At 39.0% G+C, this 16,450-nt stretch overlaps 1 protein-coding gene across 4 annotated transcripts in view; it reads left to right on the plus strand.

The window, feature by feature from the left end:
- Window positions 1-16,450, plus strand: part of LOC124111242 — a 55,983-nt gene that overhangs the window by 12,526 nt on the left and 27,007 nt on the right. For 3 of the 4 annotated variants that reach the window (XM_046470889.2, XM_046470888.2, XM_048387601.1), the window contains one exon: window positions 7,298-7,483. The exons of the other annotated variant lie outside the window; for it this stretch is intronic. In XM_046470889.2, coding sequence (XP_046326845.2) covers window positions 7,430-7,483 — 54 coding nt within the window. In that variant the 5' untranslated portion in view covers window positions 7,298-7,429. The remainder of the gene's footprint in view (window positions 1-7,297; window positions 7,484-16,450) is intronic. 4 annotated transcript variants of the gene reach the window in all.

The following is a 16,450-nucleotide window of genomic DNA, read 5'->3' on the forward strand; positions in this document are numbered from 1 at the left end:
ACATACATACAAACACACGCACACACACACACACACACACACACACACACACACACACACGGGGCAGTTGTGGCGGTATGATTACATTACTTCACAGTAACACTTTGTAAAGCTCAGAGTAGAAATGGATATAAATTCGTGTATTATGCCTACGATTTCATTTGAAGATACGCCAGTTGCTGCTTTCAACACAAAAAGTGCCTCAATGTACCTGCTATTGTTTCTAAACAAGAAGCCTTTATCCGCGTCATCAACGAGGCTCCAAGGTTGTGTGTTAAAAAAATAATTCTTTATGTTCTTTCTGTTCCAATTACATACATATTGTTTAGAAACGTCGAGAGAAAACTGGTGTTATCACGTGCACCTACATACTCTATACCTCGCCAGGCAATACAGATTTATTCCAATATATATTCCACTGTGAAGCGTTTATTGACCAAAGAATTAGACAATGTTGATACAAATAGCTCAACTGTCCACACATGTCGAATCGGAAACGCATTTTGTGTAGTCTAACATTAAATATTGAAAGCAACGTAATCGGTTCCTAACAGTGTTAAACATAAAGTTAAAATTAGTCATTTACTCTGCTCCGTTACTCGATTCATTGTTCATATTTTATGTGTCAATCATTGTGTCGTTGCTCACGTACCACCGACGCTGGTTTTAAGAGAAAATAAGAATCCGAGACGCCCAAATTTGCTTAGTTTGTGTCACTTGACATGCAAATAAAATCGACTGTTGATGTTACGCCAGAAGGGATACAACCACGAGTTCTACTATGATAAGACGAATAATGTCATTAAAAGCAACAAAACCACTTCCATATTCACACAAAACATCCGTTGTAGGATTCTGACTATTTCATGAGCATGTGTCTATGAATCATTATCCAACAGTGATGACACTAGGTGCTCGCGAATAGGTGAGCGTATCCTGCCCCAACGGTTGCAACCGTCACAAAAACATGAATAGGCAAGTCAATTGTTCACCTGACAAAACCAACAGGAACATATGGTATAGGTCAAATTAGGAATTGCGTCGGACGCCATTTTTGTCACTGGTGGTACAAATTTGGAAATGTCCTCCACATGAAACTTGTTTGAAACTTTTGAGCAACTTTTGAGCAGGAGTCGTAAGGCCTCTTTCAACTCTTGGCAGAAAGAGCATGCTCGAGTATACCTCAAAAGCCTGGTAATGTGTGCTATCGCTGGTACTGCTGCGTTCGTCGATGCAGACATATGAAACAACCCACTCATAAACCGTGTTGTAGTGAGATTTCCGATAGAAGCTCTCAAATTCAATCGTAAACATCCACGTATTGTCTCTTATAAATAGACCCTAGTAAACAGCAAATTCCATGTTGAAGCAAAAGCTAAAAGCATACTTTAAATAATTAACATGCTGTTTCATACTTATTTCAAAATTTATTGCGAAAACGTTATTGAGTGTAAACCAAGAAGAGTTCAAGTAGAAGATAAATCTACTGTGTTTTGAAATTGGATGTAGTCCCGATGCAGAGTAGATACCTCTTATTTTAATTAGGAACCGAGCGATTTAGCGCATTGCGAGAGAGCACCATTTCCAAAGCTCTCTTGTCGACATGGTATTATGGAGATAAACCTACTGTGTTTTGAAATTTGATGTTGTCACACTGAAGAGCAAATACCTCTTAATTTACGTGGAACCGAGCGCGTTCAAATATTTAAATACGAGGTATCTACTCTACTCTATTCCATCCTACCACGTGAACACGAGTACTTTCACTACACAGGGTACGAAATATCTTAGAACATTCCGAAAAGGGGTCATTGGTAGTTATAAATGTAACACATGCTACTCAGGTTCAACATTAAAATACCTACAGTCTTCACTAGTTAAAATATGTGTTCATACACAAAGCATTTCGAAAATAAGTTGACAAATAAGCCTCTCAACTAAGTCTAAAGACGTATGATTTAATTTCATCGCAACCTGTTGTGCAATGTTTGGACTCACCAAGTCATTTCTTGAAAATCAGCTCGACAGTCAGGTCATTTCTTGGAAATTGAATGTGCCAACTCGCTTTGTAGGTGTGACAGGTTGTAGAAGTAGAAAAATTCATTTTTCCAACATGGAGCATGACTGAACAGCCCTTTTGGGGACCGCAGACGAGCCGGCTATTTTGACACGAAGGATTGGATTTGACCAGTAAATTTCAAGATTTGTGACAGTTGTGGCCCAGAAACAGTGGTTCATGTATTATTTGCTTAGTTGTGCATGTGCTGAAAAGAATTTAATCAAGTTTGATAAGTTGTTATGTTCAAGTTCCTTGTGACTTCAGTGATGTCAGGACATTGTTTCCATGGCCTTTCGAAGGGAGGTGTGTTTTCTGATGGACGCTCAAATCCCCTCTTGCCCAAAACAGGCAAATCCCCTCCTGACGGAGATGGCAATAAATATCGATCACAAAAAGGTTTGCAAACAACATGTTGTCCTGAATAAACCTTTTGAGAACACTTTTTTTATAATGTATATAGTTTACTTTCATTGTCGGTTGATTCAGTGAGGAAATTGCCTGTTCCGAGTCTGTTCGCAATCGTACATGAAGCTCACGGTTTCATAAACATTATTGTTTGTATGCAAAGATATGCATTCGTTAATTTTGTAATCTCATCATCAAAGCAGTCAGAGTTACGAAGGAGAACGTCATATCCTCGCCCAAAACATCCTATATCAGAATACCATATTTCCTCTATTAGACGCTAAGCGGTCTGTTAATTTTGCGAGAGTCGTTGTTCTGGCGAGTATTAGAGACGTGTATTAAGGACCCAGCGTGTTATAGAGGAAATACGATACGTTCTACGGTCCCTATGGGTGATCGATCGGCGGGCAATTTTTATGAATCAATATGTAGGCTATCGATGTATTCATATGCACGTTTTTTGTGTGAAAAGGCTTAAAATACTAAAAGAGGTTTCCTTAGCAAAAAGGAAACGTATTTTCAACCAATTAGAATTAATCATTCTTCAATGTCATGGTAGAATACTCTTAACTGTCTCTATTCAGTTTTATGTTACTCATCAGACAAAGGAAAGCATTAAGGAAGTCAGTAATGTTTAATTATATGGACGGACAGGCAAATGCTTTCATACATATCACGTTACTGTGTCGGTATCTCAATTAGCAATTAGACCAGGCCAGGCGATGATTATGAAAAGGATTCGAAAGTTATATCGACGGTGAATCTGGTTGTCACACTCGGCACTCTACTCCAAGCCATCACCAAGGAGTGGTTTGCGCAAATTGTGTGAATGGCAGGTGCTATCGGTATGGCAGGAGATGCTTACCCTTTTCGCAAAGGTTGGTGTCATGTCTGATTTTCAGTGATCCATTCACATAATTTTCAACACTATTTTGCCTTTATGGCCCAACAGAATCTGATTCATCGGATAATCCAAACTCCCTGGCGTCGACGTGTAATATTTATCTCACTTCATACCAAAAACCAAAGACTGCATATGTCAAAATAAAACGAGAAACTATTTCAAATATGAACAAATTCACATACTAAATTGAAGACTCTAACGGCACCTTGTCATGTAAACAGAGTGTTTGTCGTTTGAAGGATTGATCAGCTCAGTTTGAATAAGATGACCTTTAGTTGCTTCTTACGTCAAACCAAGGTTGCTGGTGACCTATATTCTTTCCCTGAATCAATTCCGCAATGTGTATTTTAGTGCAACCATGTCAAAGAATATTTAGAGACAAAGATTTTTAAGGATTAAGGAATCTCCTGTTTCCTTATGTTATTTTGGGAGTGAAGTAATTTGTTAGGAACACAGATTGATCAGTTGTTATGTTTGGAGCAGGACAGTGAAGCATCACGTACGTAAGTAGTGAGAAGAATCTGTTAACTCTTGTGATAACCAATAAGATGGATTGAAAGCGTTGTATGTTCACGGTACTCTGGCAACACGACATTGACTACACAGTTATCAAGAGTACTCGAAATCTAAGTACCTATTCAATGTACTTATCGTCGATATTTGTCTTTGTTATGTAAGTGGGCAAGTGAAAACTTTTTAATGACCACCCATGCGGGGACGGATGATCATTATTATGATCAAGAGTGAACCTGGTGATCTTCTTGGGAGGTTTAAAATTCAGCTCTATGGTTTCAACTGTAGATTTTCTGTAACGAATTGGCAGTTTTACTGAACTATTTTCCGCAATGAAATTCTTTAGCTCATGCATTAATTCTAAGCACATGCATTACGAATGTAATGGCTACAACGATCAAATCGTACATAAAGCATTTGTAGTTCGAATAATTATGCATATGTGTCAGTTTAAATGCAGCGTTGATATCGAAGCACGAAATTAAAAATCCTCACGAATTACAAATGGACTTTATGCAGTATGTGTTGAATTTATTTGTGTTCATTTATTGATTTATATTAACGTTCAGGCTGTATTCCAAATCTGTTCACGGAATATTTTGTTATCTTGATGTATTCTAAGTCTGATGACGCACGTGTAACTGGATATTGGTTACAAATAATGATCCTCGTCCGCTCGCTGCCTCCCACATCCTTTGTAACTAATTGTGTGTTATTCTTTACCTAAATTCACATGCCACGCTTTTGTAAGCCATATATAACAGTTATTTCTAGTTAATTTATATTATGGCATCTTTGGGTGTGTTTGACGTTGATACTTCTTGTGGCTGTCATATTGAACACAAATATAAATTGCGACTTCATCGTAGATTATTATAATACACTGATGTATGCCTTTATATTATTACTTACAAAGTGTCACTGTAACTATAGACATATTGGAGGTTTGACGACGAGCAATCTCAGTTCCCATGTTGTCTTGTACACAATATGGATAATATGCTTCCGTAGGGTACATGGATTATTAGGAGTTTGCTCAAAAGGTGCTAAGAAAATCCCTAAGAAATATGTAGCAGTAGATTGTAGATGACATTTCCAGTTTGTACACATCAGTGATCGAATTTATATCCTATGCAATTCCTATTGTGACTTGTTTCATGTGTTCCCGTGCCTTCGCATGTGCTCATGGCGCTGGAAACACTCATCGTTTCGCGAAACACATGGAATCACGACTATTAGATGGCGATTCATAAACGCATACTGATGATGTAGTCGAAAATCGTACAATGGATTTAATATGATCATTTCGTGTATATTGACGTTATTGGTCTTATCTAGTGTGTGCCATCAATGTAGATTGAACATTTGGCTGCGTCCCTTCTGACATAGCTTCGACACACATACTCTAGATTTTCGTGAAGGTCGAGACTTATACAACTGATAGACAGAATTCATTTGCGTGTAATTGGGCCTCTTGGCCAAACGTATATATTGTATAAAGTAGATTCAATGTATACATTGTGAACAATTAAAACAATAGGTTATTTCGCACTACAGAATGTGATCGGTTACCAGACAATAGATGTATTTCCCAAGTCAGCAAGGCCCTTTGTCAAGAATGTAATTCATTTACCTGATTGTCAGGAATGTAATTCATTTACCTGATTGTCAGGAATGTAATTCATTTACCTGATTGCCAAGAATGTAATTCATTTACCTGATTGTCAGGATGTAATTCATTTACCTGATTGTCAGGAATTTAATTCATTTACCTGATTGTCAGGATGTAATTCATTTACCTGATTGTCAGGATGTAATTCATTTACCTGATTGTCAGGATGTAATTCGTTTACCTGATTGTCAGGAATATAATTCGTTTACCTGATTGTCAGGATGTAATTCATTTACCTGATTGTCAGGAATGTAATTCATTTACCTGATTGTCAGGATGTAATTCGTTTACCTGATTGTCAGGAATATAATTCGTTTACCTGATTGCCAAGAATGTAATTCATTTACCTGATTGTCAGGAATGTAATTCATTTACCTGATTGCCAAGAATGTAATTCATTTACCTGATTGTCAGGAATGTAATTCATTTACCTGATTGTCAGGAATGTAATTCATGTACCTGATTGTCAGGATGTAATTCGTTAAACTGATTGTCAGGAATGTAATTCGTTTACCTGATTGTCAGGAATATAATTCGTTTACCTGATTGTCAGGAATGTAATTCATTTACCTGATTGTGAGGAATGTAATTCATTTACCTGATTGTCAGGAATGTAATTCATTTACCTGATTGTGAGGAATGTAATTCATTTACCTGATTGCCAAGAATGTAATTCATTTACCTGATTGTCAGGAATGTAATTCATTTACCTGATTGTCAGGAATGTAATTCATTTACCTGATTGTCAGGAATGTAATTCATTTACCTGATTGTCAGGATGTAATTCGTTAAACTGATTGTCAGGAATGTAATTCGTTTACCTGATTGTCAGGAATGTAATTCGTTTACCTGATTGTCAGGAATGTAATTCATTTACCTGATTGTCAGGATTGTAATTCGTTTACCTGATTGTCAGGATGTAATTCATTTCCCTGATTGTGTAATTCATTTGCCCTACTACCTAAACGATGTATATTGCTGAAGGTATGTGATATAATGTCACTTGGAATTCTGTAAGGGACTTACTGTGATTAATTGTAATGCAGGTATTGTATGTGTCCTTGTAAATCCAGACGGCGTTTCGTACTGAAGACTATCGCGATAGGTGTTTTATTCTAGAGTGGCTGAGCCAAAACGAGACACAAGAAGTCATTATAACTCGACATAGCGAAAACACTGGAAACGAACGGAGAACTTTGAAATAGATCAATTCTTTTAACGATTATCTCAATATCACCGTAGCTCACATACACAAACGTTAATAATTAATCAAGGTGGTATACCCGCTAAGATCAATATGTAAATAAATACCATGTCTTGGTAACCACAAGTCTTAGTGAATAAAAGGATTGCTTACAATTATGTCGATTTTTGCTTCAGAGTTTTCATTTCTAGCAAATGTCATGTGTTTTGGCATTAGTAGGATACCTGTGACCCATTTTTTATGCTAAAGATATCTGCTTACAGGACATGTGGTTTCTCTTTGGTCAGGTAGTGCCTTTGACTGATGTTTTGTATACAATAGGAATTAATAATTACATGTGATGTATTTTTCAAGACGGGGTAAGCTAAAAGTACAAAATTCTTATCCTTACTTAGTATAATGGATGCAAGCAGCAGCAATAATATCCATACCTTTGTATCTCAGGGTAATGAAATATTTATTTTGACGAGGAAACCAAAACAGGTTCTGCTCTGAGCAAAACTGTTGAAAGGGCATCATAATTAATTCATACCTTTCCAGGCTCAAGTCAGGGACAAGACATCCTTACGCGGAGTGATATGCAGCTAGGATAACACGCGAGTTGTGGTAGTGTGTGTGGCCAGTTGCTGTGAGGTTTCCGTCGCGACTAGCCGCCATCTTTGAATTTTGAACATGTTGACGGCCAAGCTTCTGACAATGTGGGATACAGGAGGTTGGAGCTTTAAGGTAGATTATTAAGATTTTAAAATATGTGTTCTTTAACTAGTTGCACAATTTTCACAACTAGAAAAAAGAATAACAGTGGGAAACGCCACATGACACTTAAGCTGTTTTTATTGATATTTAGTGAGGTATTTTATTTTATTCATATTTTTACAAACAATATCAATAGATTTAGTTAGACAAAAACATGAATGTGCTATTGATCAATTTCAAGAGCAGGAAAACACATCTTGTCGAACGTCCTGTTCAACTTTTATGGCAACGTTCTTATCATCCTGATAAAAGATCTAGTTTTGTCTAGTTGACGTTAAAGGATATTACTTGACGTACGGACAAGGCTAAGATGTTCGTCGTGAACATGTGATGTAGTGGCGACATAGAGACTACTTATATTATATTTATATGCAAATTAACAACTGGTCAAATATTTTAAAATACTTATCATCAAAGATAAAAAATGGCTTGTAGATATCTTCATATAATGATGAAATAAGACAATTGATACTGAACAACATGATCTGGGAAACAGATGGAAGGAACATGGCAGTCAATGATTGGCCAGAACCTTTACTTAGGCCACGACTCACAACGGTTCATGCCGCAGTGGTGTCCTACTCTAGCGCCTCTTATGTGAGCGGCGAACGCCTCCGTGGTCTTGTGATAGAGGGTCCTCCCAGAGAGCGGAGGGTCCGGGGTTCGATCCCCAGCCGCGTCATATCAAAAGACGTGAAAGGATTGTACTTGTTGTTACATTGTCTGGGTCTCGGAATTAAGGGGATAAAACAAGGACTGGTCGGCTCCGAGTCAGTATATTGTGCCTGAGTGGGATATTCATGTTAAATTGCGGCATGGTATGTCAGTGGTCTAGCACAAGTCTGGACTAGTAAAAGCAGCTACACACACAAACATGCATGCACGTTGCTATATATCGATAACAACTTAATCATACTGTCATGGCGACGTTTCGGTACAGATCCTTGTACCGTTGTCAAGCATGGCTGAAGAATGAACATGACACAGAACATCTATCGTAGGTGGAGGGTTAACAGTAACAACAATTGCATAAAAGATTAACATGAGTAGGTTTAGTAAAATAACAGTAGGATGATACTGTCCACCATGTTGTTACAGTGTCATCCTTCTGTTATTACTTAACAGAGTCGTGTAAATCTCTAATGCAATTGTTGTTACTATTAATACTCCACCTACCATATACATTCTGTACCATGTTCATTATTCAGCCTTGCTTGACAACGATATAAGGATCAATACCGGAACATCTCCATTACAATACAATAAAAAAGTTGTTATCCATAAATTTTGTCTACTTTGTCATCCGTCAACGTCTAAGTAATACCAGTCAAACGTTCACAGAAAAGCTTTTGATGTATTTGTCTCCTGTTACATTTGGACTCTTATTATTAATTTGTCTTTATTCGGCATAAAGGCCAAAGGCCAATGTACATAGATTCAGCAGGATGTATTTTACAGTGACATTTGGGGCAATTTAATTTTACGCATGAACATTTCTTAACATTAGTATTATAAGAGCCTCTCTCACACACTTGGCACATTTGATTAAAATACTCTCCCTGTTACAAGATAATATCATACTGAATTTACTCGCATTAGGGTTATTCCAATAAATCTTCATTAGTAATGATATATTTTTATCTTAAAGCGGTGAGGGGGCGGTCGGGTAGCCTAGTGTTTAAAGCGTTCGCTCGTCACGCCGAAAACCCGGGTTCGATTACCGACATGGGTACAATGTGTGAAGCCCATTTCTGGTGTCGTGATATTGATGGAATATTGCTAAAAGCGGCGTACAACCATACTCACTCACTCACTCACTCACTAAAGCAGTAAAATGAAGGTACACCAAAATATGTTGGTACTCATCTTCCAGTATTCCCAGCACAGCACAGACAGTTTATACAGCAGATTACAACGAGCAATACCACCGTCTTCCCGCGTTGTTAATTATTGGCGGTTCCCCAATTCTCAATATTAGACATAATTAAAAAAAGCTTGTCTATATTCACGAACCGCTAATGTACATAAATAATACTCAACTGCAAGAAGTGATTAATATTCTTGATGCAGACATAGTTTACTGGACCACAAATGTAACTTGAACACCAGTTATATGGTTTAGAATCACTCTGATTTGTGTCTATAGTGGATAGAGCGCGAGGTTACTGTGTCTAGGTAGGGTATTCTTGTTAAACTGGTGCACGTCGTTATGTAAGTGCAATAATTGTGACCGCGGCGTTAAACCCCATTTTATATAACCGTCTGATTCGTGTCATGCGACAGGAATATGAACATATTCTCAACATCATCACTGAAGGGTCACCTAGGTATGTAGATTGTCAAACACGAACATGTGCCACCGCGCGTCAACAGGTCTGAGTATGTTGACAAATACGTTTAAAAATTGAAGAACAATCTGAACTAATTTCGGTTTGCAACATATAAAAGACTCCTGTAAGTGTTCAAATGGTATCATTTGCCATACTGACTTCAGAAAATGCGTGATTTCATTAAAAAAAACATGAACATGCCAAAATATCAATTACAAATCAATAGCGTGTGTGTCCACCTGTGGTTGCGATGCAAGCAACATATCTTCGTCTCATGGAATGGACCAGGCGTCGCACAAAGTCCTGTGGGATATCTGTCCATATCTGCTAGAGCATGTTTCGAAGTTCCTGGAGTGTCTGTGGAACACGTGGTCGGCGTCGAAGGCGCCGATCCATCTCGTCCCACATGTGCTCGATTGGTGAGAGATCGGGGGAGCGAGCCGGCCAGGGCATGACATTCACGTTGTTTTGTTGAAGAGAATCCTGAACAAGACGAGCAATATGAGGCCGGGCGTTGTCATGTTGAAAGGTAATGCCTGGGCCATGACGACGCAAAAACGGTAGAACAACAGGGCCGATGATGTCGTCGCGGTAGCGCTGTCCATTGAGATTTCCCTCTACCACTACCAAACGGATCCTCTGTCTTGCTGTAAGCCCACCCCATACCATAACGCTGCTGCCCCCGAACCGATCTTCTTCCATGACACAATGATTGACGTAACGTTCACCTCGACGTCGGTACACTCGAATCCGTCCATCGCTGTGGACGAGGTGTAAACGAGACCTGTCCCCACTGCATGGCCGTCCAGCGTAGATGCTGTCTGCACCACTGTAGACGTGCTTGACGATGCTTTCCTGTCGAAATGGGACGTCTGGTGGGTCTTCTGGCGACAATCCCTGCACATCTGAGGCGACGACGTACGGTTTGTGAAGATATTGGTCGAAGGCCAGGTATGCTTCTTGCAGTCACTGTTGCTGGATGTAATCGTTTTCGTAGGCGTGTTGTTCGAATCCAGTTGTCTTGTCGATTATTGGTTACGCGTGGCCTGCCACTCCGAGGATGGTCTCTGACTGCATTCATCTGTTGCCAACGTTGCCACAAACACCAAATGGTGTTTCTGTGGACGTTAAATTGTCTTGCAACATCACTTTGACTCGATTCAGGGGAGGATGAATATCACTTTTTATAGATATGTACTGAATATCGTTACTTGAGAAAATGAACCTAAAATGGTTCTTATTTGTTCATCCAAATGTAAATTAATTTGTTTCTATAATGAAATCAGTTAATACAAATATTGTTCGTAACTTATCAATGTATATTTATCATGCCATGTCAATTTAAAAATAATTAGAGTACAGCCTCTGATCCTGTACTTTGTAATATATGTACTGTGACCTGTGACCTTTCAGTATTGAGAATACAAAATATTGATTGATTAATTGATTATATATTACAATCAGTGAAAAGTGGAAGATTTAAAGTGATGGAAAAAACTTCCCACACCACAAGCTTGAACGCCACCAGTGGTTTAGCCCATGACAATACAGGACAAGTGAAGGTCAATGTGGGTACAAAATGGTTCATTCCAGATGCAAAAGAACTGCATTCTTGAAAGTTTCTTATTATCAACGTGACCCTTTAATAATGACGATGAGTACATGTACCCCAAACTCACTGAAATGATCAATTCTCAACTACAATTTATACATTTGTTCTTTAATTGGAAAGTGAAAGCTGATTACTTATATCAATATTGTCTTTATATAATCATGAAACATTAGTCCGTGACATAGTTCTCAAGTTTTGTCTGATTCATTGCAATTTGGGGACACCATCATGACAGCAATCCTGGTGGCTCTAGCCCAAAAAGCCTCTCTCGGGCGTTCCAGAAACCTACCAACTTGTGTTCCAGTCCCTGTTTGCCTTGATTGTGTTTCTAGGTTTGTGGCACCCTACCAGTGTTCGTCGGTTTCATCGGTTTCACAACGTGCGATGGGCGTGTTAGTAAAAGCGACAAAACAATTTGCAGATTCAGTTGTGGGATTCCGATTATATCATGAGCATGTGTTTATAAATCATTATCAAATAGAGATGATACCAGGTCTGCGCGAAAAGGGGAACTGTTTTAACATTTGAGACAGAGTCGTGTGGCGTACTTTAAAATATATTGATGTGTTTATGAATCAGTGATAATACCGGTTGCTCGCAAAAAAGTGAGCGTAACCTGCCACGCCGGTGGCACCCTACACAAACACGTGCAAAGGCACGACAACTGTTTCCATAAAAAAACAAGAGAACAAATGGTAAAAGTCAAAACAGGAAATGCATCAGACATCATCTTTTCATCATCTGCCATAAAACGTTTTGAAAGCGTCAGTAATGCCTTGAATGTTGTGACCCTGATCAAACAACTTCTGAGCAAGAGTCGTATGAGACTCTTTGCTATCTAGGTTGAAAGAGCATGCTCGATTGTGCATCAAACGTTATGAAATATAGGCATCAAAAGCTGGAGCTGCTGGTATATTGCTCTACATGAACAGAATGTTGACTTTTGGAATTTCAATATCATCCTTCATGACATATGGTCTAACAGTGAGGTTTTTGTCGGTCTGAATCTTTATGCATGGATCTAACAATGAACAAGATAAAGCGTTTTCGCTGGTCTCCTATATTTCTCTTCCATAAACTTCTTCACCAAATTCCCTTGTTTTTGATTTTGCCAATCTAAGCAGAAATGCCGATTCTTATGCATACAAATATAGATGAGCAGGAACGGCATAGATAAATATAGATAAGCAAGCACAAAACGTGCCCATGGGATGCCAACTGTTTATCTAAAAATCGTATCCCCAAATGTCACATATTGTGTTCTCAATAAACTTCAGACGATATCGGCTTTATTTTTTTCCAAAATGGCTTGTGCTTGCTTTGATTATGAACTCAGTTGTCTGTACTTTATAAAGCGACAAACCCCTTTCCACATCCAATAGAAATCTCTGCATGAAGCAGAGTCGATTGTACAATACACGAGCGTGTGCTTATGAATCACTATCAAATAGTAATGATACCAGGTTTTCGCAAAAAGGTGAACGTATTCTGCCCCACCAGTGGCACCCGTCACAAACACATGCAAAGGCAAGTCAATTGTTCACATGAAAAAACACGGGAACATGTGGTACAAGTCAAGATAGGGAATTGCATCGGGCATTATTTTTGTCACTGATGCGTCAAATTTGGGAAATTCCTCCACATGCGTACCATAAACGTTTTGAAAGCATGCTCGATTGTATCTCAAAAGTTGTGAAATGTAAACACCAAAGACTGGAATACTGCTCGTCATGAAGGTAAAGTTGACTTTTGGAAAGTTGAAGTCATCCCTTTTGTCATACAGTCTTGTAGAGAGTGTTTTGTCACCCTGAATATGCATTGATCTAAATATGAAATAGATGAGGCGGTCTGAATGGTCTCCTTTATTTCTAGTTCAGGAGGGTAAATCAGTGGAAGGGAAATGGCTTGTTGATTGTTATTTAACGATAGCAGATCATCCATATACCTGAAGCTTAAGTTAAATTTCTTGGCCAAATTACCTTGTTTTGACTGCCAATCCGAACAGAAATTCCAATTGGTGCCTGTGGGGATGCCTTCTTCTTGCCTAAATGTCTTACCCCACATTTTACGTAGATTTTATCAATGAGGAAGTCTAGCATTTCATATATTGTTTTCTCAGTAAACTTCAGATTTCATTTCATTTTTCGTAAGGGGCGGTTGGGTAGCCTAATGTTTAAAGCGTTCGCTCGTCACGACGAAGATCCGAGTTAGATTCCCGACATGGGTACAATGTATGAAGCCCATTTCTGGTGTCCCCGGCCGTGATATTGCTGGAATTGTGCTAAAAGCGGTTTAAACCATACTCACTCACTCACTCACTCAATTCATTTTTTCATACAATGTCCTGAACCTCTGAATATAGATACCTAACTGTATCGAATTTCACCACGTTTTGTAACTAAAGCCCCATGGAACAAGGAATGACGTTTTTTCTTAAGTTTGTCATTTTGGATAGTGGTGTACAAAGTTGAAAAATCAAATGTTTTGACAGAATGGAGCATGGTTCTTTTCCGAGATTTAAAAAAACCCTGACGGCATGAGTTTCAGATTTATAAACGTTTTGAATTGTGCATAATAATGTATTTTGGATGAGGAAAGTAGTTCACTATACCATGTTTGCTTAAAGTTGTATCTGAAACGTTGTTGAAACATTTTTAGAAATATTGTTTTGTTTCCAAACTTTTGGAAAAAAACACTCATCGCCAAATCCTAGTTTACACAAACAGTTTCTGAGCTTTTTATTTTTTAACCCAATTTTCCTTACCATGTTCATCATAGATACACATCATATTATAACATTTTCTTGACATGCGACATTCAGACATTGTGAGAATATTAAGCTAATATTTAACACATGTATAAATGGCATTTACATGAATCGGGTATATTCCACATTTCACAAAAACTCCATTGTTGGATGCTGACATATCTAAACCAAGAAGCCATATGCAAGCATATAACTGAACTATGCCGAGTTGTTAACGTTTTCAACCCGTTTTGAGGACGTAGGGAATTGACATTTCTCAAAATAGCTATCCAAACCCGTTTAGCTTGTCAAGCTATGCTATCAAAGTCCAAAGTCCAATATCTAGTACATTTAACTTTCTTTGAAGATTATATACATCAAAAGGTATCGCGTCATCAGCAATAAGGGAACATGAATAACGTCAGGATGTAACTGTACACCATCTGGACATTCATGATCCATCTGAATAACTAACCCATTTATAAAGAACTGAAATAGAATGGGGCTAAGCACACAGCGTTGTCTGACACCAGTAGGACATTCAAAGCAATCAGACATGGCATTATTTGACCGAACACATGATTTAACATCCCTTTAAATTGATTCTAACATTTTACCCATTTTTTGTGCTTAAACCATGTTTAAAAAATACATTCCACAGACGATGACGTACGGAGTCGAAGGCCTTTGTGCAATCTATGAAGGCCACATAAAACTTGCCATCCTTACGTGAGAGAAAACGCTGGACAATAGCATTTGGAACAAAACAGTTATCTGCGGTAGCATAACCCTTCCTGAATCCAGATTGACACTCATATATACTCTTCAAAAAAAAGAAACTTGACACTGACTTTCAAAATGTAATATAATGCGATTGTTTCAAAATAGGACGCAGAAACCATAATTGAAACACTGTTTGAAGATCAATGTACACAATGTTCAAAACATTAATCGTGTCACCTAGACAGACACACGTACACGATACAGTTAATGTCACAGGGGTACAGAAAATGTCAGTATCGGTTGTGCCCACCACGTGCATCAATCACCGCTTGACACCGACGACCCATAGATGCAATCAAGTTGTCAATAATACGCTGTTGGATGCGCTGCCATTCATGATGAAGTGCATCAAGAAGTGCCGGAAGTGTTTGGGGCGGTGGATTCCTTCTGCGAACGCGTCGATCCAACTCTTCCCACAGATGCTCAATCGGGGACAAATCTGGTGACCGGGCTGGCCAAGGTAATGTCTGGATGTTGCAATATGCGGTCGAGCGTTGTCCTGCTGGAACTGTCCGCCATGAACGTTGACGTGAGGAAGAACGTAAGGCTGTAGGATCAAGTCTCTGTAACGCACACCTGTCAATGCACCTGCCACATGCACATGGGCGTCCTACCACCGTGATGAATTCCGGCCCATACCATGACACTCCCGCCGCCAAATGAGACAACCTGCTGCACTCAGTTGGTGGCGTAACATTCACCCCGACGTCTGTAGACACGTGCGCGCCCATTAGCACGTGTGAGTAGGAAAGGGGACTCGTCAGTAAACAGTAAATTTCTCCACCTTGCACGTACCCATCTAACCCTCTGTTTGATCTGATATTCTGCGTACCCCAGGGATCTGTGTGGTTGTAGACGTGGCTGTGGTAGTGCGGTCTCGGAGGTGTCGCAGCCGGATGTATCGATCTTGTGCTTGGGTTGTCACCCTTGGTCTTCCTGACCTTGGTCTGTCGTCAACTCTGTTGTTGTTGTTGTATCGGTCTACAGTGCGGAGATTGTCTGTCCTGGCAACTTCTTGCTGAGTTGCTCCTGCTTGTAATCTCCCAGTGGCGTTGTTCCGTTGAGCTGCATTCAGTCTTGGCATTCTGTCCCCGCCTCTACTGCCGTTATAAGGACTGTATGAACAGCCGTTGATGTGGATTTTTATACCCATTCAGCAGGGGGGCCTGCATGCCTGCATGCGTTTGGATGAAGCTGTAAAATTGATCCCCAAACGCTACGTTTATGTCCTTTGCATGTGTTTTCGCGAATTATAGACACATCATCTTTCTGTTTGACTTATTTGGTTCTCATGTAATGTAGTTATTTTAGATATTTGGCAAAAAGTGGTTTTACATCTATGTCAAGTTTCTTTTTTTGAAGAGTATATTTTGGAAAGGCTATCCGTCCAATACACCAACCTCCTCCCCAAAATTGCGGTAAATGCTTTGCTAATAATACTCAAAAGACTTATTGCCGTGTCAGGA

Source organism: Haliotis rufescens, unplaced genomic scaffold, assembly GCF_023055435.1.
Source record: "Haliotis rufescens isolate VD_foot unplaced genomic scaffold, xgHalRufe1.0.p SCAF_7, whole genome shotgun sequence".
NCBI lineage: Eukaryota > Metazoa > Mollusca > Gastropoda > Lepetellida > Haliotidae > Haliotis > Haliotis rufescens.